This window comes from Triticum aestivum, chromosome 6D (genome assembly GCF_018294505.1).
Source record: "Triticum aestivum cultivar Chinese Spring chromosome 6D, IWGSC CS RefSeq v2.1, whole genome shotgun sequence".
NCBI lineage: Eukaryota > Viridiplantae > Streptophyta > Magnoliopsida > Poales > Poaceae > Triticum > Triticum aestivum.
The window spans coordinates 314047857-314074898 of record NC_057811.1 but is presented as its reverse complement, the minus strand read 5'-3'; the positions used below and the strand labels follow the sequence as shown (position 1 = coordinate 314074898).

General features: G+C 43.6%; 3 protein-coding genes across 4 annotated transcripts; 1 reads left to right on the top strand and 2 right to left on the bottom strand.

The window, feature by feature from the left end:
* Positions 1 to 1603: 1603 nt before the first annotated feature.
* Positions 1604 to 7882, bottom strand: LOC123144841 (39S ribosomal protein L41-A, mitochondrial). Its single transcript, XM_044564092.1, has 4 exons — positions 7703 to 7882; positions 7467 to 7619; positions 2349 to 2413; positions 1604 to 1869 (listed from the first exon to the last, which is right to left on the bottom strand). The coding sequence occupies exons 2-4, from the start codon at positions 7612 to 7614 to the stop codon at positions 1801 to 1803; spliced, it is 282 nt and encodes a 93-aa protein (XP_044420027.1). The 5' UTR covers positions 7615 to 7619; positions 7703 to 7882; the 3' UTR covers positions 1604 to 1800.
* A 125-nt stretch (positions 7883 to 8007) lies between these two features.
* On the top strand, positions 8008 to 17833 carry LOC123144840 (polyribonucleotide nucleotidyltransferase 2, mitochondrial). The gene is made up of 16 exons (XM_044564091.1): positions 8008 to 8416; positions 9257 to 9412; positions 9505 to 9675; positions 9941 to 10066; positions 10137 to 10298; positions 11020 to 11139; positions 12098 to 12235; positions 12388 to 12550; positions 12849 to 12974; positions 13446 to 13576; positions 13713 to 13932; positions 14010 to 14081; positions 15416 to 15495; positions 15626 to 15769; positions 16525 to 17256; positions 17403 to 17833. The coding sequence occupies exons 1-16, from the start codon at positions 8093 to 8095 to the stop codon at positions 17499 to 17501; spliced, it is 2964 nt and encodes a 987-aa protein (XP_044420026.1). The 5' UTR covers positions 8008 to 8092; the 3' UTR covers positions 17502 to 17833.
* A 1557-nt stretch (positions 17834 to 19390) lies between these two features.
* On the bottom strand, positions 19391 to 21779 carry LOC123141530 (GDSL esterase/lipase At5g33370). Of its 2 annotated transcripts, XM_044560643.1 has the most exons (5): positions 21456 to 21779; positions 21196 to 21323; positions 20874 to 21116; positions 19947 to 20199; positions 19391 to 19835 (listed from the first exon to the last, which is right to left on the bottom strand). In XM_044560643.1, exons 1-5 carry the CDS (start codon positions 21700 to 21702, stop codon positions 19591 to 19593), a joined length of 1116 nt encoding a protein of 371 aa, XP_044416578.1. In that variant the 5' UTR covers positions 21703 to 21779; the 3' UTR covers positions 19391 to 19590. The 2 variants fall into 2 exon arrangements, with proteins under 2 accessions (XP_044416578.1, XP_044416577.1); XM_044560642.1 differs by having other exon boundaries at positions 21196 to 21779.
* Between the last annotated feature and the right edge of the window lie 5263 nt (positions 21780 to 27042).

Sequence of the window (27042 nt, the reverse complement as noted above, 5' to 3'; positions counted from 1 at the left end):
ACCTTTGTTCTTAACTGAGAAAAATACTATCTGCTACTATATTACTTCACCCTTCCTTTTCAGGGAAACCCAACAACTCTACAGAGATTAGCACTGGGATAAGCTAGATACACAAATATGAAACAAGAAACTACACGAGGGACTCAAATGATCCTAGCTTGTGAAATGATAGGATACATGCCATGCAGAAAATCAAGGAAACATTTCAATCCAATCGAACTTCCTCTTGATATTTTGATACAACTTTGTGCCTGCTCGGCTTCAAGCTTTTCCCTATTATTCTATTGAATCTGGGGCTAGATTACCTGTTGAAGAGTCAATGGAATAACGGGTAGCTGCCCTGGGGTTTGCTATGCATCAGTAAGATCCTTCCGAGCACCGCTATTGCAAAGGATGGAAACGACTTTAGAGCCAAATGAATCTTTGGAAGTGGAAAGAGTTCACAAAAGTGGTTTAGTAGTTGCGTTAGAGTGAAAAGGCGGATCGGCCTGTCATTCTAGAGCTAGGAGTTAGAACAAGTATGTCTTCGAACCAGAGCTGTTTTCAAAGCTTTTTCGAAAAGTGGACACCGTGATCTTCAATCTTCATAGCTGCTGCGCATTGGAGATGTCACATGCAAGCTTAAGCTTCCTGAATCGTCATCATTATGGGAGAGTCGGTGGAGACTTTCCTCACCTATTTGGTCTAATACCCTCCACTCGAACCCCGAGACATTCATGCAAGGCACAAAAACTGATATGATTGCGGATCTGGCAGGAGATACGTCTGTCCTATTTCTATTCCTTCAGAGAAGCTTCTTCTTTTTCCGGTCATGGTTTCGCCAATCCCGAGCTTGAAGAAAAGTGGATGCCACTAATTACAGTTGCAGCTTTCTCGAACACCAACCTCCTAAAGAGCTATAGCTCCTCTACTTCATCCGTCGTGGCCCGTAATGTCATAGCTTTCAAGGTTGGGTTATGATACAACTCTATCCCTGGAATTTAGACCCAAAGGTCCGCCAACTTACAAAAAAGAAGGGCAATGACTCTACTGTATCTACTGTACTGTGGTGTTGAGATGAAGTTTCCTCAAGAATTCAATCAGCAACAATATTTGGTAACCCCGGAAAACAACATTGAGGAAGAAGCAACGCGAAGGAAATAACAATCAGATTTCAAAGTAACAAAAAAATATAAAAAATCTCACGTTCTCATATGAATGTTGTGTGTAAAGTTTCATACAGAAATACATTGCCAAGCGAGCTAAAAGAAAGACAAAATCGTGATTTTGACAACAGTGAATAATGTGTACTGTTCACTATAAAAAACAATGATTTTGCTTTTTTACCTTTTTTGTGTAGCTCACATATCAAGTAGTATTACATCATGAATTTTTTTCACATGCAGCATACATTCATATGAATATGTATATTTTTCCGGGTTATTTTTTGAACTTTGAAATGCATTAATTTTTTTTTAAAAACGGTCTGACTTAAGCCCAAGCACACAAACGCCATGCTCCTTGGGGATCACCTATATAAGATCCAGTACAAGTATCATGTATGTCAAGCAGATTGTAGCATCACTTGCTTCAGAATGGAACATCACAAATGCTAGAAAACATGTGAACGCAGAGTAAATCAACATTGGTAAAAAAAAAATCGAATTCATGCTGAGGCACAAAGTTTGTTATTACGACTAGTACACTAGGACCAATCTTGACGAGGTTAGATGCTCTGAACATGGGCACCGTGAGAAAACATAATTGCAAAGCTGCATTGCATTCTTGTAAAACAAGTAACAACTAGAGCATCTAGAAACATCAGTTCTTGTTTTCAGCTGAGGAGGCTCCGAGTTCGTCCCTGGCACATTGTGATACATATGGCTTCAACTGCAGTTATTTGAAGAAAGTGGAAAATGATTAGTTACAACACAAAGGCGTAAAATGAAGAGAAAGATGATTCTCTCGGCCAAATCACATAGGGAGCTTCTTGCGCAATACACGTAGAATCATCCACTTCCAGTTTCTCCACCTTGGCTTATAGGTTAAACAATGCAATGGTACTAAATTTGGAACATTAACTCTTCTTAGCTAAATTTGGAACATTAACTCTTCTTGGCTAAATTTGGAATAGTTTCGTAGCTTCGGTTAAGATATGTTTGTGATTTTCTGTTTGTAGGTACTGCCAACTATTTTTACTATTTTATAGTGCTCTATTTTTCTGAGTAAAAGAGCTAATATTCCAATATTCTACATCTTTTCCCACGAAATTGAGGTTGTAATAAAGTACATATAGGTAACTTTGGTACTTAATGTAACTGGAGCGTGAAAACTGTGCCAAATATTGAAACCCCAAAAATATGAGTCACCTTAAAATCAGTCAAGTCAGGGACCACGAATCTTGGTAACTTTGCATCCACCATCACATAGCCACCTACAAAATTACATCAACATTTCAAAAATAGTAAAACTCTTCCCTCTCATGAAAGAATTCCATACAAAAAACATGGAAGTCATAGCAACAGTTATGTCACCACCCACTTATAGTAGAATAATCATATCCTAACATGAAAGTGATTTTTGTAGTTGTACAGTAGCATGAAAGTGATTGCATATGTTTACTTGAAGCAAGCAACTTCAAGAATACAATATCCGAGGAACTGGATACTTATGTATAACAGTATAGGCATGCAACACATAATCAAATTAATCTATTGCAGCTAAAATATGTAAACAGTTTACGGTTCAAAGAAGCATAGTGTATTAGACTTTCAGTAGATGAGTCACATCTACACAAGGGTACCAGAGATAATGAACCGATCCCAAGGTACTTGGAGCTTTTGGACGAAGAGCGAACTTACAATCAAATCAAATGGACAAAAAACTTAAGCATAGTATCTTGAATTTGTTTCATTGAAACCCATGTTAAGTTTTAGCTGACATCAATACAACAATTATCTTATCTAACGCGTACACAATGCTTCAATGTTCCGAAATCTACCCAGATTCTAAGTTCAGCTAAATACCCACCATCACCAGTACATTATTCCTTGGCATTATCCAGCATGTGTACTCCACAATGACCCAGCAATATAGCATTATTCGTAGTAGCTGGATGCACATATAGTTGCATTTCTTAGTGCAAGGCTGTATCACTATTCTTGTACATCATCATCATGATCATCACTCCTATAAATATTGGACTGGTGCTTCATCTAACCCCCCCCCCCCCCCCCCCCCCCGCTCCCCCCAAAGGTAACCCACTGACTGGTGGGGCGTTCTCCACGATTTCCACAATCCTGTTCTAGGGTATGCAAAATATGTACAATTCCAAGAAGGTTGAATTATAGCTCTTATCACAAAGGCGATAAGTGTTTGGATAGGTCCACTGATTTTTCTTTCATTTCTCATCATGTGATCTACTTCCTCTCCGTCCCAAAATAAGTGTCTCAACCTTAGTACAACTTTGTACTAAAGTTAGTATAAAGTTGAGACACTTATTTTGGGATGGAGGGAGTATGAAAGAGTTTTTTTTCCCTTTGCATCCAATGTCGCCCCTGATATTTCCTTACTCACCGAGCCCGTTTTGTTTCCCTCCTCCGAGCCGGCCGTTCAGAATGCTAGTATGAGACATTATGATTTGCAATATTTGCTTCATAATCCTGCTGCAGGTCCAGGTCTTCGGCTGATCGCTGACCCTCCAGTGAACAACCCAGGAAATGTCCCTGCTCTGGCTGGCCCTGTACCCCCGGCACCCTCCACGCTGGCGCGTGTTAGACCCACCCCAAGCTACACGGATCATGCCACCTCGTCGAGCACATCGAGTGTGCTCGACGCGTAGCCATGCAGATGGTGCAACATCTGATGGGCCAGCCCAGCACTTGACTTCGCCTCATGTTGGCGATCATTCTCCTGCTGGGCTTCCTCCGTCTCCGGCTCATGCTCCTGGACCGTTTATAGCAACACCGGTGTGGCCTGTGATCACCTGCGGTGGTCGCGTCGTCAAGCAAGTGGTTCCGACGGATGGCACCATCTGCTATGACCCCAATCGACGCGCCTTCTCGCCGAGCCTGTTTCATACCTTGTTGCTCGAGGTGATCCGCAGTGGCGCTCGGCTATGGAAGACGAGTTTGCGGCGCTTCGCCACAATTCAACGTGGTCGCTGGTTCCACCTGGTCAGAATCTCATTGGTTGCAAGTGGGTGATTAAAGTTAAACAACGACCCAATGGCTCAATCGACAAGTATAAAGCTCGCCTCGTTGCCAAGGGTTTTATGCAGTGACACAACATCAACTATGTCGGCACTTTCAGTCGTGTCGTCAAACCGGCTACCATGCGTCGCTTGTTGTCTCTTGCAGTTAGTCATGTTTGAAATCAATAATGCTCCTTCATGATGTTCTCCAAGAGGATGCATATATGCAGCAGCCACCGGGTTTTGAAGATCGTGCTCATCCGACGCATGTATGCAAGTTGCACAAAGCAATCTATGGACTTAAACAGTCTGGTACTCACGTCTGAGTTATTGGCTTGAGTACATCTGTTGCGGACACATCTTTGTTCATCTGCTCCCATGGCAGTGTCACCATCTATATGCTGGTTTATTATGTCGATGATATTGTCATTGCAAGCTCTTCTGTTGCAGCAACAGATCATCTTCTTTGCCATTTGGCTGCCACCTTCCCGGTTAAAGATCTCGGCCAGCTTCAGTACTTCATGGGCATTAAAGTGGCTCACAATTCCAGGGGCATTGTCGTCGCGCAAAAGTACACTCTTGATCTGTTTGAGCACACTCAGATGACAAATTGTAAGCCAGTTTCTACGCCCATGTGTGTTCATGAGAAGTTGTCCCGTGACCTTGGCACTCCTCTTGGCAAAGATGACATTCATACCTACCAGAGCATGGTCGGTGCACTGCAGTACCTTACGGATGTGTTTGGTTCGAGTGATAGATTTGAGTGGATGTGCGTATCCCTAACCAGCTGGCTGGGGATAGCCTCTTTTTTGTTTGGTTGGGTGAGATGTCAGCTGGTTAGAGATAGCCATTTGTTTGTTTGGTTTGAGGGATGATGGGTGGATAACCAAACTTGAAAATCATATATTTCTACAAAATAAATCATGTGCCTATTAAAAGCTAAAATTTACCAGAAAAAAAATACACATCTATGCACCTACCAGCAATGGATTAACACATCTATGCAACACACATCAGCTACGGGACTAGTAGCTCACCGGCGCATCTGTAACCCATCAATTCTCAAAAGAGCAATAAATCCAATCCATTCCGCGCATCTGTGTCCCCTGCCTATTCAAGATCGCGGCCTCGGCCCTGCGCGCGCCACCTTGCCAAGGCTGCCAGCAATGCCCGACGCTTGTGTTGACTGCTCTGAGCCCGGCCGTAGCGCCTCCGCCGTCGTCCTGCTCTCTCAGGCTGCTCGGGCGATTCCCTTTGCCAGGATGTGCGCACCAACGAGGCGAGCTTGTCCCTGGCACTGGCACCTCCTACTGTCCTCCGCAGCCTCGCACCCGTCGTCTTCTTCCTCGCGTCCGACGACTAAGATGCCAGGCTCATCTCCGTCTCCTTGCCGCTCCTTTCCGATTCCAATACGCCCGGCTAACGTATCGTCGGCTCGCTGCCGTTGTGCTCTCGTGCAGCCCCCCCCCCCCCAATCCATGCCGGTGCGGGTGAGAGAGAGAGGTAGAGAGGGGTGAGTTTTCTGTTCGTTGACTCGCGTAACGATTCAGGCTGTGAAGGAGGCTGCCCATATCCGCGAGATTTTCACGGACGAGCGGAGCTGAGTTTTGGAGGAATATACCAGGAATCTTGGCTGCCCTCATCCCTGGGTATCCCACCTCTCCAGCGAACCAAACACCTGCTATTCACTTAAAAACTGGCTATCCCTGTCCTATGAGGGCTATCCCATGAACCAAACGCACCCTACATTGACTCGGCTGGATATCTCCTCTGCTGAGAACAAGGCGTGTCAGTATCTCTCCCAGCCAACAAATGTTCCTTGGGAAGCAGTCAAGAGGATTCTCCGGTTCATCAAGGGACAAGGGTACAATAGCTACTGGCCTACATATTTGGAGGTCCAAGAACACATTGCTTAGCATGTTTACAGACGCAGAGGGCAGGTTGCACTGATGATCGGAGATCCTCCAGCGGGTTCACAATTTTTTTCGGTCCTAATCTCATCTCTTGGAGTGCTAGGAAACGGCCTGATATTTCCAGATCGTACACTGAGGCAGAATACAAAGCCCTGGCAAATGGTGCTGCAGAGCTTCTTGGGTTCAGTCGCTTCTATAAGAACCTCATGTTCCTCAGCCAAGACCTCCAGTTCTATGGTGCAATAATCTGGGTGCTAGTTCTTAACCGCAAACCCAGCGTTTCATGCACGCACTAAACACATTGAAGTGGATTTCCACTTTGTTTGGGAGAAGGTTTGCACTTGGAGCTTTTGGAAGTCTGTTTTGTGTCGTCAGCAGATCAGGTCGCTGACGTCTTCACCAAGCCATCAACGAAGCAGATGTTGCAACGTAGCCAATCTCAACCTTGTTCATAGTGGCTGAGATTGCGGGGGCATATTAACTCTTGTATATACTAGGCACTAGTTGTTCAGTTCCTAGTTGTTTCGTTTCTGTAACTCATATGGTTTTGTAGCACTAGAATCAGTAACTGTATCCATGATCTAGTGATCATGACTGTTTGTATGCCTGCACAGCAATATAAATATAAGACAAGCCTACCATCATAGGCATGACCAAAAACATCTCTTCTCACTTGCCATATAATCACAATACTGTTCTGCTATTTCTAAGCTGCCTTGTTTTTCCTAACTCCAAGTAAGTTTTTGTGGCCATGATAGAGAGATTGATGTGGCACATGACTGGAATTCTTGTATGTTTTCCAAAGAAGTATCTATATTCTTCTTTGGTGAAATTGCTGAATTTGCTCTCCACAGTTGCAGTTCTTCCTAGCCGTATGGTGTATGCATGAACAACGATTGAAAATACTTGGTACTAGTTTTTACAAACCCATGGTTAATACTAGTTCCCATGAACCTCCCCAATGGCTATAGACCGCCTAGATTGAAATGTTTTGCACCTTGTCCACTCACCAAACTTTACCCTATTATTATGATGTCAAATGCCAAGTAAGCATGCACTTGGTTCACATACGGTTTAATGGTTTACCCAGAACAACACACTTCACATTTGACATCCCATATGGAACATTCGTTCCTAATATGGGGCAAATACTAGTTCCCATATGTCGAACTGAGAGCCAATTTGATCCGCTGTGCCATGTTATTTTAACTATCTGATTCAAAATCGTTTAGATTTCTCAACCGATCAGATCATGGCCTGCGTCTTTGAATGTAAAAGACGCATCGAAGCAGAAGGTGATAAGAGATGTGGTCTCGAACAGCGGGCATAAGATACCGAGAAGACAACTAGGTTCAAATCAGAGTTACTGTCTAACTTGTCACCTTTGCGGGTGTGGAACCCGGTGGGCTTGCAATTCTTGCCCTTGTAGTAGTCCCGGGGCGCCCTCTTGGAGGAGAGGATGTTGAGCGAGGACGTCCGCTTCCGCCGCATCGACCTCCCGATCGAGCTCAGTATCAGCCCCAGCGGCATCGTTCCTACGAATCCCGACGGTAAATTCAGCGGTCAGAGGGGAGGGGAGGAGAGGCGAGGCGAGGAGAGGGCGATGTGAAGAGCATACCGGAAGAGCGAGGGCGGCGGCGGCGAGGACGGGAGGAGGTGCGGTAGGGTTTTGGGTGGTTTCAAGTCGGAGCTCTTCTTCCCGGCGGCGGCGGCAGGCGATCAGTGCGGGAGAGAGAGAGAGAGAAATGGGGTTTCTTTCGACACGATACGGGCGTCCTGAGCCGTCGGTCGCTCCTCGTACGGTCCAGATCTCGTGAGGGTCGTAAAACCGGAGAAGCTGTGTTCGTTTGGCCCACTGACAGTGGGTCCACGATCCACCGCTGCACTGCACGGACCCGAGCCAAGACGTCGAGAGGCCCAACCATTTCGCCTCGCCGCTTAAACCCTAAACCCAGGCCCAAACCCCTCTTCCTCTTGCTGCCGCTCCTCCCAGTCCCCGCGCGCCACCATGTCGATGGCGGTGGCCTCGCTCCGCTTCCTCGCGCGCCGCCGGCACCAGCTCCGGCTCGCCGTCCCCGGCACGCGGGCCGCATTCCTCTCCGACACGGCGGAGGAGGCCCCGCAGGCGGCGCCGCCGCCGCCGGGCCGGAAGGTGCTGGAGAGCTTCCGCGAGGAGTTCGAGATCGGGGGCCGCCTCATCGCCTTCGAGACCGGGAAGATGGCGCGCTTCGCCAACGGCTCCGTGGTCATCTCCATGGAGGACACCAACGTCCTGTCCACAGTCGCCGCCGCCAAGTCCTCGGACCCCGTCCGGGACTTCCTCCCTCTAACCGTAAGGATCGTTTTTCCCCTTCTGTTGACGTGACGTGTTAATTTCGCCCTTCTCCTCCCATGTGGCAATTTAATCTGCACATACACATACTTCCATTTGACGCAGTTTTAACTGTTTTCCAGCTACACCATTTGATTTGTCAACATGTTTTTCCTTTTTTGTTAGCACGATATGGTTCACAAGCACGGTTTGGTTGCAGTACTATTAATTATTATGCGTTCATTTGTGCCAATTACCAGTTTGGCGTAAGAGATTGTTCAAATTAAGGCTGTGTGTGGCATTGCAGTGGATTGTCATAATCCCGGTTGCCCAACCAGCTTTTGCCTATTTTGGTGTTTGTTTGACCAGCTTTTGCTTACTTTCGTGGCTAATTTTCAACAGCGCACTATAAAATATGTACAAGGCAGCACAGTTAATCAACTGCAAACTGAGCCTAACTCGATGTTATTTACCGATTATCACGCTTGATTTTGGCAGGCAGTGTTCAGTGCTACATGGTAATGAAGCATAATTTTAGTATTCTCAAGCTGTTTCTTACAGCTGCTGTTACCCTGCAGTATAATTTGATAGAGTTAAATACACTGTCGACCCTTAAACTTCTCTGAAGCACTTAAATAATCTACAGTTTTCTAGTTTAGGGACCTACTTGACCACCCTGGACAAGCTTAAAGGCCCATTGTGTACTTCACTTCTCTCATTGTCAATTGAACTTACTGGGGATATGCTTAACCGAAAAGGAAGAATGGAATATGTTTGTCTTCACATTTTCAAGGCAACACTATTTATTTGCTATCTGCATCTTTCCCATGATGAGCATGTTGGTTATTTTGTCGGCTGTAGGTTGATTATCAAGAGAAGCAATATGCTCAAGGTGTTATTCCCACAACATATATGCGCAGGGAAGGTGCCCCTAAGGAAAGAGAACTTCTGTGTGGGCGCTTAATCGATCGACCAATACGGCCATTGTTTCCTCGTGGCTTTTACCATGAAGTCCAGGTGATTTTTCTGTTTAATATTTTATTCCTGAAATTTGTGAAGTTTGCACAAGCATTATCACTCATTGATGGATTTGCATCCTGCTTTTGTAGATCACGGTAAATGTACTTTCCTCAGATGGAAAGCAGGACCCAGATGTTATGGCTGCTAATGCATCTTCAGCTGCTCTCATGCTTTCTGATGTACCTTGGAATGGGCCAATTGGAGTAATACGTGTTGGAAGAATTGATGGGAATTTCGTGTTGAACCCAACAGTGGATGAGGTAATATCGATCAAGTGCTACAGTATGTAATCATTTTTATGTATCCTCCACTGTGCCTCAATTGTACCCATGATGGTGTACATTTGCACTCTTTGTGGATATAACATTTCCCAGGAGCGTTTTGTGGCTCATGGTGCCTATTCCATTTCTTTGTTATTTGCACCATAACTAACATCAGTTTATATGTGGTTTTCACATCCATTGTAAATATTGTGGTTTCATTCACTTTACTCATATTTTCTGTATATTTCTCTGTGACTTGCAGTTAGGTTTGAGTGATCTCAACCTAGTTTATGCATGCTCACGGGATAAAACACTAATGATAGATGTACAAGCTCGTGAGATAACTGAAAGGGATCTTCAAGCAGGAATGAAGCTTGCGCACTCTGAGGTATTATTTCTTTCTTATTTTAGTTGATGCATTATAATTATATTCTCATGCAGTTGGCTCTGATTCTCAGGCAGTCAAGTATATCGACCCTCAAATTAGATTGGCCAAGCGAGCTGGCAAAGAGAAAAGAGAGTACAAGCTGTCAATGATTTCAGATGAAAACTACGAGAAAATCAGAACATTATCAGAAGCACCAATTGAGGAAGTCTTCACAGATAAATCATACGGCAAGGTGTGTTGGGTATTCTCTTTTGACTGCAGGTCTTCCTTTCTAGTTGAAGTTCTTCCTTTCTAGTTTGTGGAGTTAAAAGCGGAAATCTTCAATTGTGAACTTTCTTAAAGATTTTTGCCTCCGTCTCTAAGGGTGCATTTGGATTGTGACCAAAGTGAGCCCTGCTAATTTTTTGGTCAGGGCCAAAACATTGGCTTTTGTTTGGAGTATGACCAACTTTTTGACATACCAATGCTCCAGTACCAACTTTAGTACATTTTTCTAGCCAATGTTGGCCAATCCATTGACAAGCAAATCTCCAACCAATTTTGTGTCTAGCTAACTTTTTGGTATGGCAACCTTTGGCACAAACTAAACATACCCTAAATGTAAGTTGCCCAGCCCTGGGATTTTGTGTGGTCAATCTTTATAAACTTTGAATAATAATATGTTTGGAAGATAAAGATTGACTTCATGAAAGTAATGTAATTAGATTTGTCTAGAATATCATTTTCATTTCCTTTTGCAAGTATATTATGATGAAAACTATGTTCAAAGTTTGCCCAAAAAACCATATTTTGACTGTGCTTCAACTATATCATGAAGAATCAAAAACCATGAAAACCATGAAGAATCAAAAATCAACCTCTACCTTTTTGGAGGAGTCATCCAGTAATAAGTTAAATCTGTTCTTGTTTTCTGCTTGCACCATGAATTCATTGGATATTTTCATTTGCTGCAGTTTGAGCGTGGAGAAGCCCTGCAAAAAATCACAGAATCTGTAAAAGAGAAGCTTGAAGAAGAATGTGACGAGGAAAGCTTGAAGTTCCTTCCTAAAGCAGTTGATACTGTGAGAAAGCAGGTAGAGCACATTGATTTCTCTGGAAACTGGAAAATATAGATACAAGTGTGGGCTTTGTCAATAGATGAGCGGAAAATACATTCTTGTTGTTACAAATGCATCTATATCTATACCAATATAAAAAAGACCTGAGGGGGCAGATCCAACTAATCTAGGCCATCAAACCATGTCAATCCAACGACCTAGATTACTCCAATGGCGAGTGCTCAACATGTTTAACGTGCATTTAATGCCGTACCAAATATGAACAGCAGCACTAATCATGTCATTAACGCGCAATTAATATCCAACCTAATATGAGCGTGCAATTAATAGACTGCCTAATAACAACGTGCATTGCACGTACACATTTACTAGTAGCTCATGGGTATCCTGTTTCAGTGCATGTGAGGAATGTTAACTCCAATGATGACGTTTTAATCATATTTTTTGCCGTGCCTAAATGAATGATTTTCATATCTCATTTTACACACTGGAACCTGGAACTTTATGTAACATCTGCTGATCTTATCTGTTCAATGCACACATGTATGTGCAATAGAAACAACAGAGCACATTGATCTCTTTATAATAGCGAATTCTTAACATTTGGCAAACTTGCAGCCATTGTACCAAACCTCTGTTTCCACTCATGTGCATGAGTAATTTATAATTGGTAAACGAAAGCTCTGGTCCCTATGCATTCACATGACCTATTGTTTGCTCTATCCTTCTATACCTCTATTTCTGAATTCAGGATAATTTTTCTGTTCCAGTAGTACATGGAAAACTCTGAGAACTTGTGCAAATTATATTGAGGTATTGGGCTCATTAGCTTTTAATATCAATATGAAAGTTGTGAGGAGCTACCATCTATCCTTGGCATCACTTGATAGCATTTCATTCAGTGCAATTTTGTGTGTGTAGAATCACTTATATTATTTCAGTTCATAAAGAGTTGTGCCCTTCTTTTGTGCAGGTCATACGCAAGAGAATAATTAAAGAAGGCCTTAGAGTCGATGGTAGACGACTTGATGAGGTGCGGCCGTTGTACTGTGAATCAAGCACATACCCGATATTGCATGGTTCTGCACTGTTTTCACGTGGAGATACTCAGGTTCTCTCTCTCTCCCTCTCTCTCTCTCTAGAGGCACACATAATGGCACACCAGAAAATGATGTCTGTTTAAATCTGAAGGAACTTTATAATGTATTTCAATCAAGTTATTATATGCACACACCACATGAATAATCCGAATTTTGCTTGTAGGTTTTATGTACAGTTACCCTTGGTGCTCCTGGTGATGCCCAGCGATTGGATTCAATTGTTGGCCCACCAACAAAGCGTTTCATGCTTCATTATAGTTTTCCACCATTTTCAATAAACGAAGTTGCCAAACGTGGGGGTTTGAATCGACGTGAAGTTGGACATGGTACATATTTTTCATTGTTGGTGCAGAGCTGCAGTTTAAAGAATTTATTGTCCCTAAGGAGATATGTGTAGTACCATGTTTTAAAGAAGACTTTTGGTTTGTTGTGTGCATACTTGGGTTTCTACAATATGCTGAAAGGCATCTGTTGCAATATTTAAGTTCTTGATCCGTGATTGTGTTTTCCTTTGTTTTTCTCCTTCTGTTCAGCTTTTCTAATTTCAGCCTTAGTTTGTGTTAAAAGTTTTATGAGGGAAAATGAATACCACCAATTTCGCAATTTTGTTTTTCTACTGTGCAGGCACTCTTGCCGAGAAAGCACTACTTGCTGTTCTTCCTCCAGAAGGTGACTTTCCATACACTGTTCGGGTAAATTCAGAAGTCATGGCCTCTGATGGTTCAACATCAATGGCATCAGTATGTGGAGGTACGCATCTTTATTTAGTGTTACTATTATACATAAAATGGAACTCTTGGAGATGTTGTTTTATTAGAACTAAATGCCATTTTATCTGATTGACCTTCATCCATAGTTTGGTGATGGAATGCCATTCACTTGCAAACACGTTATTTGCAAGATCATGTCCTGCACTTTGATGTAAAAATGAATCAAGGGTCTATGCTTCGCTCTGTAGCAAAGCCATGATAGGCATTACAATTGCCTTTATTATGTCTATAATGCAGAAATATCTTAAATGATTAGCAAGTGTAACACTTCCAAGAGACCTCTAAAATGACTTTATCTTGTATTGAGTTTAATAGGTTTCTAGGGTTCATCTGTTAATCTGGGTATAAAACTGCCTTTCCAGCGTCAATGTGATGTCCTTGAACTGCTCTGAAGTTTTTTTTTTATATTATAAATTCTGCTTTTCATGCATTTCAAAATGGTGACTGACAGGAAGCATGGCTTTAATGGATGCTGGGATACCTGTAAGGGAGCATGTTGCTGGTGTTTCAGTGGGTCTTGTCAGTGAAACAGACCCGACTACTGGAGATATTTCTAGTTACCGTATATTAACGGATATTTTAGTAAGTCTTAGACACTCTTCATTTTCCTTGTCAGTTTTTGGGAGAACCATTTCCTACTTTTTAGTCAATTTGACTATATATGTTGCTAGAGCAAAAAAGTCCATTCTGAACTAATCATGGCCATTGACGTACTCAGGGTCTTGAGGATCACTTGGGTGACATGGACTTCAAAATTGCAGGAACAAGGAGAGGTATTACTGCTATTCAGCTGGATATAAAACCTGCTGGAATACCATTGGACATAGTATGTGAAAGTTTGGAGCCTGCACGAAAGGCTCGTAATCAAATCCTTGATCGCATGGATCAGGAAATAAGTTCTGCTCGTGCTATCAATGATGGAAGTTCTCCTCGATTAGGTTTGTTGATGCACTTTCACTGTTCCCTTTTAGGTTAGGTTGATTTGTTGATGTCACAATTGCCTCTCCATTTGCAGCCACACTGAGCTTCAGCAGTGATTCTGTCAGGAAATTGCTTTTCCACAGGAAAAAAATTGAGCAAGATACAGGTATAAAGCTAGCTTTTACCTGATTTTTGTTCATGCCTTTTCTTAAGCTCTTCTTTAAGACATTATTCATGTCACATTTGACATGAGGGTTAAATATTACTATCTCTGTCTCATAATATAAGATGTTTTTTGAGACTATGATAGTGTCAAAAAACGTCTTATATTATGAGACAGTGGGAGTACTTGTTTGTGGAATTTTGTAATTGTCTGCTGTGCCACAAATTATTTTGATGATTGATAACATGTGTTTCAATTTTTGGCAACTTATTTGGATCCTGCTTGCACTTTTCTTTTTCGTTGTAAAAAACTGAATTGATTTTTTGAAGGCAACACTAAGAACCATCATCGACTCTGCCTAGATGAAATGAAATGAATAAAAAAGGGCAGCCCGGTGAACGTAGCTCCCGCTTGCGCAAGGTCCGGGGAAGGGTCCGACCGCTTTGGGTCTATAGTATGCAGCCTTTCCCTACATTTCTGCAAGAGGCTGTTTCCAAGACTCGAACCCGCCAAGGCTCCCCTTCATGAAATGAAATGAATACTTTTTAATATTTGTAAAGACTAAAAGATTAATCTCAGCTGAGCATTGACTGATTGCAGGGTTGAATTCTTTAAAATTTGAAGTTTTTTCTTTATGGTTGCAGAACCTGGACTAATAATAAGAATAAAATACTGATACAGATTGTTTCATTTGATGATAGGAACATATGTTGCTACATACCACCTGTAGATCCCATGTCAGTTCGTGCTTGGGTATTCACATATTTTTATCTTTTCACTGTAGCGCATACACATTTTTTTTCCAAAATGGAGCGCATCCACATTTCACACCCTAATAAACAACCAAGTGTACGCTACTGTCATGTGTAAAACATGGGCGATACAACCTTTATTCTGTCATCACGAAATGGCTTATTCATTTCAAGTCCTGATATATGGTCAAGTAGCTTGGGGTGGCGTCATCATCATCTGCTCGGTAGCAGTAGGGGTGTAAAAATAAAACCACGCTCTTTGATGTTAATACTCCTTGGGCTGTGTTTCTACAGACTTGCTTTTGGGCTGTGTTTCTACTTGCTTTGTTTTGCTATTAGCTGTCACTCTCTGGAGGTCTAGACCTGCATGTCTGTGATAAGCCAAAGTCAGAAATTCAAGTTCCCTTCAGGATTAACTGGATATGGACGTATTCTAAAAGAAACTCAATATGGGCATATTTTGTCACCATTCTGTTTCGTAACTTGTATATTTGAATCCATGTATGTAGTTCATTTAGCTATCCCTTCTGTATTTTGTAAGAATTTTAGGCAGCTAACTTTGTGATTAATTTCCATTTTCTCAAGGTGCACGGGTATCTGTTAGTGATGGTACAGTCACTATTGTTGCTAAAACTCAGCCAATTATGGATAAGGCTATTGAGAAGGTATGTATCAGTTATTCAATGCAGGTTGCTTAAGCCAGATATGACATCACCTTCTTTTATCATTCCTTGCAAGTGTTTGGGAGGAAGAATCTTTACATGAGAACGTTTAACCTGTTCTATGTCTTTGCAGGTTGAATTTCTTGTGGGTCGTGAAATTGAAGTAGGCAAGACATACAAAGGAATTGTTTCCTCAATAAAGGAGTATGGCGCTTTTGTGGATTTCAATGGCGGACAGCAAGGTCTTCTTCACATTTCTGAGCTATCACATGAACCGGTATTTCTCTTGAAATTCTGCTTCACATTTCTGAGTTGTTTCATGGACCAGTTTTTATCATGAAATTTTGTAGAGGGTTGATAGGACTGACTAGCTTGATTCTTTTACTTTGCCTTGAATAATTCAGTGCCATTCCTTCAGAATATACTCCCTCTGTTCACAAATATAAGATGTTCTAACTTTTTTCTGAATCGGATTATATAGACACATTTTACTGTTTTAGTGTGTTTGTCCACTCATTTCAGTCCGTATGTAGTCTATATTAAAATAACCAGAACATCTTACATTTGTTAACGTAGGGTGCATGAATATTTTTGGATATGTGGTACTCAAGTTGAAAAGTGTTTGCGGATACCGTTTGAATTCTTTAAGAGGATATTTGGTTCCAGGATTGGGTTGGTCTCGTTGGTTCAAGCCTTTCTTGCTTGGTTTGAAGAACAGATTGGGTTGGTCCACCACCAATCCTAGTTTAGACTCCTGCTTTATTTTTTCTGTTAATAGAGATTCCTCTTTGCTCTCTCCTTTTGAATGAAAGTGGTGCTTGCGATGCCCCTCCTTTACTGCCTTGACTCACTATAACTATAATAGATAAGGAGCAATGATACTGTGCCATAAAAAACCATGAACCAGAGTTTTTGTTACCTTCTACATCGCATTTATAAGTTCTCCATTGTATTCTATATACTGGCAAAGCAGCTTTTAATTAGTTCTAACTATTATTTGTTTATTTTGTTTTATTTCCTTTCTTCCGTCAGGTTTCAAAAGTCACGGATATTATATCTGTTGGTCAAGCGCTCTCATTGACATGCATTGGACAGGACGTGAGGGGTAATATTAAACTTTCACTCAAAGCAAACCTACCCCATCCCCATCGGCCTGAAAAGGAGTTAGCAAGTGAGGATGCTACTCTTTTGCCAAATCAAGACCTTGTTGGTTGGGCTGCCGTGGAGAACATGCCCAGCAAGGATGCTGATGTCAAGTCATCCAATAGCAAAGATGAAGATGACACAACTGAGGAGACGCCTGCATTTTCTACTCCTGCAGTTATAATTCGCAGTGCTGCTGACTGCGATGCTCAAGATGTTGCAAATGGTCCTACTAAGAAACGTTCAAAGGCGGCAAGTTCTAAAGTTGCAAAGCCATCCCCTAGAGTATCAAAACCAACCAAAGAACAGCAGGAGGCTAGGAAAGCTACCCCTAAGAAAGCATCAACTACGTCAACTGCCAAGAAAAATAAGAAAGAAAAGGCTGATGATTCTGCAAGTAATGGACTCGATAAAGGGAAGGCTGATGATTCTGCAAGTAATGGGCTCGATGCCATTCCAGAACAGGAAATAAGCAACACCCTGAAGCATTCGAGTCCCAAGAACTTCCGCTCAGGTTCTATAAAGCTGGGCGATGTAGTTACTGCAAAGGTCTACCAAATACGGGCCTATGGATTAGTACTTGAGCTGAGTGATGGAGTTCGTGGAATGCACAAGTTTGTGGTAATTTCCTACCCAGCTCTCTGGTGTTCTCTTTTGGTTAATGCTGCCGCACGCAGTATTTCGTACATTGTTCAATTTTCTGAACCCGTTGTGGTAATGCCATCTTTTGGTCTTTGGTACTGAAATTCGGGTGAATGTTTTTGCAGGAAAATAGCCAGAACAACTTTGAGGTTGGAGAGGAAGTGCTTGTGAAATGCGACACTTTCAGTGCCAAGGGTGTCCCAGTCTTCTCAGTGCTTGATTAGTAAAATTTTGATGGGGCTAATTTGCTCTCCTCTAGAGCTCTACATAGATACACTTGTAAATGTGTAGTAGTTAATCCACTGACTTAATAAACATGGGAAGCAGCGAAGCAGCCTCAAATTTCGTCGGAATGCTGCACAAGTTTCTTCCTGCATTTTTACTCCTAGCATGCAAGCATGCATAGGAGGAGGGAGGGGAAAATTGATCATATGACTCAGCTGAAACATCGGACAATATGCAGCTTGTCCCAACTTTTGTATATTGTTAATTTTGATGGCCACAATGTTGCTCATTTATTGTATTAAATAATTGTTAAAGCCAAATTTCATTTCTATGTACCATGGTTCATCCCATCAATTCACTCCGTTCTTAGCAGTTTTCTAGGACGTGCATCAATATACTACTACAACAACAACAACAAAGCCTTTAGTCCCAAACAAGTTGGGGTAGACTAGAGGTGAAATCATAAGATCTCACAACCAACTCATGGCTTTGGCATATGGATAGCAAGCTTCCACACACTGCTGTCCATAGCTAGCTCTTTGATGATATTCCAATCCTCCTGGTCTAGCTCTTTGATGATATTCCAATCCTCTTGGTCTCTCTTAACGGTCTCCTCCCATGTCAAATTCGTTCTACCCCGCTCTCTTTTGACATTCTCCGTACACTTTAGCTGTCCGCTATGCACTGGAGCTTCTGGAGGCCTGTGCTGAATATGCCCAAACCATCTCAGACGATGTTGGATAAGCTTCCTTCAATTGGTGCTACCCCAAGTCTATCTCGTATATCATCATTTCGAACTCGATCCTTCCTCGTGTGGCCACACATCCATCTCAACATATGCATCTTTGCCACACCTAACTGTTGAACATGTCGCCTTTTAGTCGGCCAACACTCAGCGCCATACAATATTGCGGGTCGAACCGCCGTCCTGTAGAACTTGCCTTTTAGCTTTTGTGGCACTCTCTTGTTACACAGAATGCCAGAAGCCTGGCGCCACTTCATCCATCTGGCTTTGATTCGATGGTTTACATCTTCATCAATACCCCATCCTCCTGCAGCATTGACCTCAAATACCGAAATGTGTCCTTCTGGGGTACCACCTGGCCATCAAGGCCAACCTCCTCCTCACACCTAGTAGTACTGAAACCACACATCATGTACTCGGTTTTAGTTCTACTAAGACTAAACTCTTTCGATTTCAAGGTTTGTCTCCATAACTCTAACTTCTTATTTATCCCCGTCCGACTATCGTCAACTAGCACCACATCATCCGCAAGGAGCATACACCATCGGATATCTCCTTGTATATCCCTTGTGACCTCATCCATCACCAATGCAAAAAGATAAGGACTCAAAGCTGACCCCTGACGCAGTCCTATCTTAATCGGGAAGTCATCAGTGTCGACATCACTTGTTCGAACACTTGTCACAACATTATCGTACATGTCCTTGATGAGGGTAATGTACTTTGTGTTTCTTCAAGGCCCACCACATGACATTCCGCGGTATCATCATAGGCCTTCTCCAAGTCAATGGACACCATATGCAAGTCCTTCTTTTGCTCCCTATATCTCTCCATAAGTTGTCGTACCAAGAAAATGGTTTTCATGGTCGACCTCCCAGGCATGAAACCAAACTGTTTTTTGATCACGCTTGTCATTCTTCTTAAGCGGTGCTCAATGACTCTCCCTCCTCCAAAGAAGATTGGTTATTTTCATCAGAAAGGAATCAGGTATAAACTTAATTCAGTAACAAGTATCCTTCAGGTTGTGACCATCGAGATAGAATGTTCACTCATGACCTTTTCTTTTGGACAGAATCTTGCACGCAGAACAGAAAAATAGCACTGAATGCATTATTTTGACTGTTGCATTATATCCGTGCCATTTGTACGCAGCACAAAAAGGTACTGAAACATTATGCTTTTACTTGGCCAACTATCTTTTTTAAACACAACACATACACAAATACACTCACTCCTATAAACGCACATGCACACACCTTGCCCTAGGAGCAAACTACTTCTAGCCAAGCACACGTGACATCGATCGATCAGGAGGATTAATAATACATAGCACTGGTAACTAGCTAAAGAGGACCCTCCTGCAGCTGGTCCATGGCGAGTATGGTGCTGAGGTTCATGGGGTGCATGTAGTCGGTGGACCCGTGCATGAACTGACCGACGATGATGCGGTTGGCCCGCTCCGTGGGGTGGAAGGCGTCCCAGAAGGCGAACACCTCCCGGTCGGCGCACACGTTGGACGCCGCCGTGCACAGCCCGATCCCGTTGTACGGCCCCTGCCCACAGCACGCCGCCTTCACGTTCGTGAACCCTGCACGCACGAACCACAAGCACCAATTAATTAGTAACAACGATCACACGGCGGCGCTCTGCAGGCTCGACCGTCGCTCCGGCCGGCGGCAAGCTGCAAGCACGTAGTTACCGTAGCTCTGCGGGTTGGCGAGGTAGTCGAAGTTTGCGCGGTAGGCGTTGGCGGAGACGAAGACGTCGGCGCCGGCGTCGCGGTTGAGGCCGCGCACCATGTCCACCACCTGCGGGTTGAAGAGGTCCACGGCGCGGTTCAGCTCCGCCGCGCACTCGCCGTTGCTGCTGTGCTGCGCCAGCTCCGCCGGCACGCACCCCAGCGGCCCCGTGCCCGTCACGATCACGCGCCGCGCCCCCAGCTCGTACAGCCTCTGAACGTACACGCGGTGTCAGTTCGTCGGTCTCATTCGGGATGGAAGGCGGGTGAATTCGAGAAGCTGCTGCACAGTCTGCACTGCACAGCACATGCATTGTACGTGCTGCAGTGCGCCAGGAGTGAATGCTGCAACTTCCATCGGTCGCCATGTGTATACGGCTGTCTTTACCCTGTACGTATGGCACCCTTTGCTGGCTCCATTTATACTTGTCTTTACAGCTTGGGCAAAATGTGTGTGTATTCATGCTGCGCCAGTTGATTTGACTGGTAGGTCATCAAGTGCTGCTGCCTGGTCTATGTTTTTTCATGTGCTCAAACTTAATTCGTGAGCAGTACTCGATCGTTGGAACTGTAGTCGCAATCTGGCATCCATTTATGTAGAGATCTTCCTTCTGGCTTCAGTTCTGTTATAATTCTATTGCAGCGTGCATGCACGAATCGGCCGTGTCAGCCTGCAGCTAGAGCAACAACTCGAATATACAATCAAAATACCAAATCTGTCACTCTCTTCTTCGTGCCACATGCCCTTTACTTCTTATGGCCATGTCAGTTTGCAGTTAAGCAACAAACAGTTGAACGTACTACTACGTTTTACTAATTCCTAATTACCTAGCGCAGTGTGCACAAATTTGGAAGCAACATCAACTGTAAATTCATCGGCAGACTTACCGCCAGGATTTTCCTGTACTCGGAGACGATGAAGCGGACGTAGTCGGGGAGCGCGTACTGGCGAGACCGCATGGACATGGGCACCAGGTAGTAGTTGTTGACGAAGTCGTTGCCTCCCAGCGTGACGAGCACGAGCGCCCCGCTGACGAGCCTCGCCGCCTGCTCCTCGCCGGCGAAGGCCCTCAGCTTGCGCTGGTACTCCCCGAAGTAACGCAGCTGATCCCCCATCCTAATTATGTTCACCTGCTCGACCAATCATTCATGCATCATCATACATAAGCCGTCAATGCATGTTAATCTGTCAGGGAAATGGAGCACGTACAAACTGCACTCCCGTGTCGTTGAGGATCCCGACGCCGGCCGACGCGAAGTTGGCGCCGACGAGCAGCTTCGCGCCTCGGAGCTCCGGGCTCAGGTACGGCAGCGCAGGCTCCGCCCCGAGGTGCTCACCTGAAACGACGGCGTCAGTACGTGACATGCCGTGCTCCGGTTCGAGCTCAACAGAGCAGCATTTTCCTATCTGAAATTGAGATGCATGCATGGCGAAAGACGGCATGCAGTGTATTGTAGGAGTAGTATTACTGATGATGTCGGGAATGTTGAGGCCGTTGGAGAAGCGGCCCGTGGCGCGGTGGGACGGGAAGTCGATGCCGTAGGGCGGCGCGTCGGCGCGCGCCGTGGTGAGGAGGTAGTTGTTGTTGCCGTTGTCGACGAGGGAGTCGCCGAACACGAAGAATGCCCGCGGCGCCGCGGACGCCGCCGGGGCACGCGCCGCCGCCACCACCATGAGCACTACGGAGACGAGGAGAGGAACGAGAGCGGCGCCCATCTGCTCGCGACGTACGTGCGCTTGAGACCTGGAGAGAATAGAGATGCACGGCACGGGTGGCTTAGGCAGGCTACGCGCGCACTAGGAAACTGATAAGGTGGCGATCGAACGTGCGTGCGCTTTATACAGGCCGTCCGGGCAGCTTGATCGACACCCTCGCAAATGCGTAGATCCGAGGTGGTTGAGGGATGGGTAGGTGGCGCCTCGGGGGAGGGGACGTACGCTCGATCGGCTTGGATCATGTGCCCAGCAACGACCCAAGCAGCGTGTGATCGACACAGGTTGGAGAAGCCTTTTGTGTTCGTCAAAGGAGGGGGGTTGCACGGCCGGTGCGTGCCGGTATTTAGGGTTCGTACGGAAGGAAATAGTAATGCTTTGCTTCACGGCTGTCTCGTTTGCTGGTTTTAGCGGAAGAGAATTTCAGTTATGATGAGTAGGAGTAAGATTTAAAGTTGGAATTACATGTTTAGTTTGGCATCACGACAGTTCGTTAATTCAGTTGAAATTGCCGTGGATTTTTTTTACCTACTCACTGATACATGCTTCTTAGTAAATTCAGTATATTGCTACAGTACTACTCCCTCCTTCCCAAAATATAAGGCGCGGTTCACTTTTCTGGTCTTTGTTGCACGATGACTATGATTTTCACTTACTGTATGTCTATGTCTATAAAATTAGTAGTAAAGACTTACAAAATAAAATTGTTTTGTAAGAAAAATACGACGATGTCATTTATACATATTCAATCCATGTAATGTGGTATATATTAATGGTCAAAGTTGTTCATCAACGATCTGCAAAGTCATGGGCGTCTTACATTTTGGGAAGGAGAGAGTAGTATAAATGACCCCTAGGCCTCCTTTAGTTCATATAATAGGAGTATCTCGTGAATAGAAAAAGCGCAGGAAGTGAGATGAAATGTATCTCAAATTTTATAGAGGAAGAGCTATCATTTGATTCATAGGACATGATTTTTTTTTTCATTGGGTCTAGGCTAATATTTTCTTTCGATTTTTCTAATCTTTGTTGCACAACTTTGACTATAATTTTCAATTATTGTATGTCTATGTCAATACAATTAGTACAAAGACTTATGAAATAAAATTGTTTTGCAAGATAAATATAAAATATGGCGATGTTATTTATGCATGTGTTAATCCATGTACTCTGGTATATGCTAACAGTCAAAGTCATGCATCAGTAACCATGCAAAGTCAAGAGCCCATGCGCCTACATGCCCAATAGAAATAACGGGCCTTGCAAGCCCAATAGAAAATAACTTGCAACCACGATAGGAAATAATGTGCAACCACGTACGGGTAGAAACATTTGCTCTTTATTTATTTACTAGCAAAAGGGTCCGTGTGTCTATAAGCCCAATAGAAATAACGGGCCTTGCAAGCCCAATAAAAAATAACTTACGACCACGATAGGAAATAACGTGCAACGACGTAGAGGTAGAAACATTTGCCCTTTATTTATTTACTAGCAAAATGGCAAAATGGCCCGTGCGTCTACAGGCCAAATAGAAATAATGGGCCTTGCAAGCCTAATAGAAAACAACTTGCTACCACGATAGAAAATAATGTTCAACGATGTATGGGTAGAAACATTTGCCCTTTATTTATTTACTAGCAAAAAGGACCATGCGTTGCAACGTGAGAAAAAAATATCACACACTCTTTAGTTATCATCAACACTATTTACTTCTTGCCATAACACCCCATCTTTATCCGGTCTCTCTTTTATTTCTTTATGGTGCGCATCCCATATTTATGGGGTCTTTCTTTTATTTCTTATCGTGTCTTTATTTTTTCTTATACTGCATATTCCATCTTTATGTGATCTTTTATTTCTCCTAAGAACATCATCTTTTATCCGATCTCTTTGGATTTTTTTGCCATGCGTTCTCACTATTATTTCTTTATTTATTTTATAGAGGGCGCACATTCCGTCTTTACCGGGCCTCTGTCCTATAATAGGCACATCCCATCTTTTATTGGATTCTCCTTGGATTTTCTTGTAATACGCCCTCCCTTTTATTTCTTTTAAAGCGCATATCCCATCTTTATTAGGCCTCTGTTTTATTTTTTGCCATGCATGTCCTTATTTATTGGGTCTCTCACAAATTTACCAAGTTAATTCCTTCCTTCTTAGAAAGGGGACAGTCACCTCCCTATGTTCTGTTCAATTCCGGAAGGGCTTGTTGATTTGTACTTGCTGACATATATAAATTGGGGGAATTTATTGTAAATCAGTGAGGTGGTACTATTAATAAGTATAAACGAATCCTTAATTTTGATAGAGATGAAAGGCTGCCCAACTGGATCACGGTGTTGACATCAGATTTTGGCACGACGTAAAAAGAAAATGAGATGGCTTTGAGTGAAAGGGTTTTCAGCATGAAAAGTTTCGCGTCGTCGAATGGAATAACTTTGATGTTTAAGTCATTGACATCGGACCTCATCTTAGGGGCCAAAGCTGTACTCCGAGTGACAGAATTTAGTGTTCCGAGTGCTTTTCGGCCAATTACGCATTCCGGACTACCTCGGATGAAGTAGCACTCTAAAGGAATTGTCTTCGTCTCGTCGAGGCAATTGCTTTTCATATATAAATCATCTTAATCCGAATTCATATGCAAAAGTTCAGTCAATACGGTCTGGACAGGCCAGAGACCAAAATATTACGCTTGATACCAGACACATGTTGATGAGTGTCTGATGCAATGCATGAGAAATTCGGCCTTCAAGACAGCCTTGAATCGAAAAACCTTCAACACAGAAAAGTTTCGTCTCGTCGAGCCGATCGATTTTGATATATAATTCGTCTCAATCCGAGGTCGTATGAGGCCTGGAGAGACAAATCAAGATCAGGCTATGTTTTCAATCGGAAAATCCGAGTGAAAAGCTTACCATCCGAGTGAAAACTTACCGATCGAGTGAAAGCTTACCATCTGAGTGAAAACTTACCGGTCGAGTGAAAGTTTTCCGTCCGAGTGAAATTATTATCATCCGAATGAAACTGTTACCGTCGGAATGAAAACTTGCCAATCGAGTAAGAGATTGTCTTCCGAATGAAAATATAATCATCCGAGTGAAAAGATTACCGTCGGAATGAAAACTTGCCGATCGAATAAAGAGATTGCCTTTCAAGTGAAATATGGTCATCCGAGTGAAAATTGTCTTCCGAGTGAAAGATTCTAACATCCGAGTGAAAAAGTCCAGTCGGACGATCCGAGTGAATGACTCTAATCCGAGTGGATGAGCTCGAATCCGAGTGAAACTGAACATGTGCCCGAAAGTTTATTAAGATGACCTCGGATGGAGAAGTGTTCAATACGGAAGTTGTGCGTATCGTCAAAACGATAAACTTTGGTTTTGGAGTCATCATCATCAGAGATAGTATATGGCATGTAAATTCACTACGAGACTCGGACAATCCAGATGCTACAAGACTGAGTCCGAATGGAAGGTAAAGATGACATCAAAAAGTATTCAAGATGTCCTTATTTGAGAAAGTGATCAACATGAGAGTTGTTCGTATCGTCGAGGCGCACAAGTTTGATATTTGGGCCGTCTTGATCGGAGATCATATGCAAGCTCGGAGACCCGCGCAAGAAGGAAGACAGAGTTTGGGCCAGATTCAGACTGAATCCGAGTTGGAATAGGACTAGGACTCTAGGACGTGAATTGATGTAATTTTTCTTGTAAGGAAAGCCTAGATGAATCCTTTACTTGTACGGGAAGTCCAGCCGCCTCTTATATATGTTAGGGGTGACGGCTGATTGAACAAGACACAATCAAACAAATCAATATACTACTTTTTCAATCTATGTTTTATCTCTCCACCGTTTCTCTCTCTCTCGTTCTTCGTTGTTCCTCAAGTTTGAGAGCTGCGAATCCCGAGGCTCTAGGGGCGAGCGAATCGACCTAGGGCAGCCCATAGCCGCCGCAATCCCTGACGGGGTCCCTCCTGGGTGCGCGGGGTTTCGGGTCTGCAAAAGCGCCCGCCGACTGTCTTGCGTATTGCGCTGTCGCTCGGGTCTCCTTCTACGTGAGCTGCGGTGCATCACCCCCGGCGTCGAGGTACACGTGACGTGTTCGTGTGTCAGCACACTTTTTGGCGACTCCGCTGGGGACTGAAGATCAATCGTCATCATCCACCATGTTTGATCTTCCCAAGCCATCTGAGGTTGACGCCGATAACATCATTAAGCCTAGTCTTGATGAGATATCGGCCGATCATCGCCAAGTTTATGAGGAGTACAAGAAGGCGCGTGAAGAGAAGGATTTGCAGGAGTTCCTTGCAAAATTCAAGAAGGATCACCAAGGCAACATCACTCCGATTGAAGAAATCAAGTTCCCTCCTCTTCAAGCCGAGCAGGTTAAACCCTCTGTGAGTACTACCTTTTCTCCTGAGCAGTGGGCTGAGATTGAGAGTCGTATTGCTGATGGTAACAATCTAGTCTATCAAACTTTCATAGAAAATACTAATGCTCAGAAGATTATATCTCAATCGTCTAGTGGTAATGATGGTGTAGCTGCTAGTGTGCAACACCCTAATCTGGCTTTACCTATTTCATCGGCGCCTCCCGCGCCGATGGCTTATTATCCTACCCAAACAAATCAGATTGTGGCTGCACCCATTAATCCTATTATGAGCATGCCAGGTTCGGTGGCAATGCCGAACCAAACCCTACCTACAGCTACAACCACTCGACCACTACCAAATTATGGGTCGACATACATGCCACAATTCCTACCTACAGCTAGTAACCCTACTCCTCCTATGTCACTGCCACAAGCTTCATCGTCCACTATGGATGATGGTCTAGCTAATCTTAGAGAGGAGATGGCTAAGATGCTTCGAGAAATTTTTGGAGTTGAGTTACCTTGGAAGCGGATTTACCAAAAGCCATACCCCGAGTACTTTGATGCCATCCAGTGCCCTCCGGGATATAAGATTCCAGATTTTGTTAAGTTCAATGGACAGGGCACAAAAACCACATGGGAGCATGTTAGTCAATATTTAGCACAATTGGGTGAGGCAGGCTCATTGAATGAATTGAAAGTGCGTTTATTTCCTTTATCATAACTGGTACCGCATTTTCATGGTTTTCTTCTTTACCACATCGTTCCATTCGGGTTTGGTCGCAGCTAGAGCAGAAGTTTCATGATCACTTTTATAGCGGCGACAGTGAACTCAAGTTGTCACATCTGACATCGGTTAAACAGAAGCATGATGAATCGGTCTCCGATTACGTCAAGAGATCCAGAGAAACAAAAAACCGGTGTTTTAGTTTGGTGATGACCGAGAGGGACTTGGCGGACCTAGTGCTGA

Coding starts and splice junctions, on each gene's coding strand:
- LOC123141530 (XM_044560642.1), bottom strand. CDS start 21,702: ATGGGCGCCGCTCTCGTTCCTCTCCTCGTCTCCGTAGTGCTCATGGTG. Junction 20,200..20,873: donor AGTACAGGAAAATCCTGGCG/GTAAGTCTGCCG, acceptor GTGTACGTTCAG/AGGCTGTACGAGCTGGGGGC. Junction 19,836..19,946: donor CGCCAACCCGCAGAGCTACG/GTAACTACGTGC, acceptor TCGTGCGTGCAG/GGTTCACGAACGTGAAGGCG.
- LOC123144840 (XM_044564091.1), top strand. CDS start 8,093: ATGTCGATGGCGGTGGCCTCGCTCCGCTTCCTCGCGCGCCGCCGGCAC. Junction 12,551..12,848: donor TCGACGTGAAGTTGGACATG/GTACATATTTTT, acceptor TCTACTGTGCAG/GCACTCTTGCCGAGAAAGCA. Junction 13,577..13,712: donor GTATATTAACGGATATTTTA/GTAAGTCTTAGA, acceptor TGACGTACTCAG/GGTCTTGAGGATCACTTGGG.
- LOC123144841 (XM_044564092.1), bottom strand. CDS start 7,614: ATGCCGCTGGGGCTGATACTGAGCTCGATCGGGAGGTCGATGCGGCGG. Junction 2,414..7,466: donor CGGGTTCCACACCCGCAAAG/GTGACAAGTTAG, acceptor GTAATTTTGTAG/GTGGCTATGTGATGGTGGAT. Junction 1,870..2,348: donor CTGACTTGACTGATTTTAAG/GTGACTCATATT, acceptor AAATAACTGCAG/TTGAAGCCATATGTATCACA.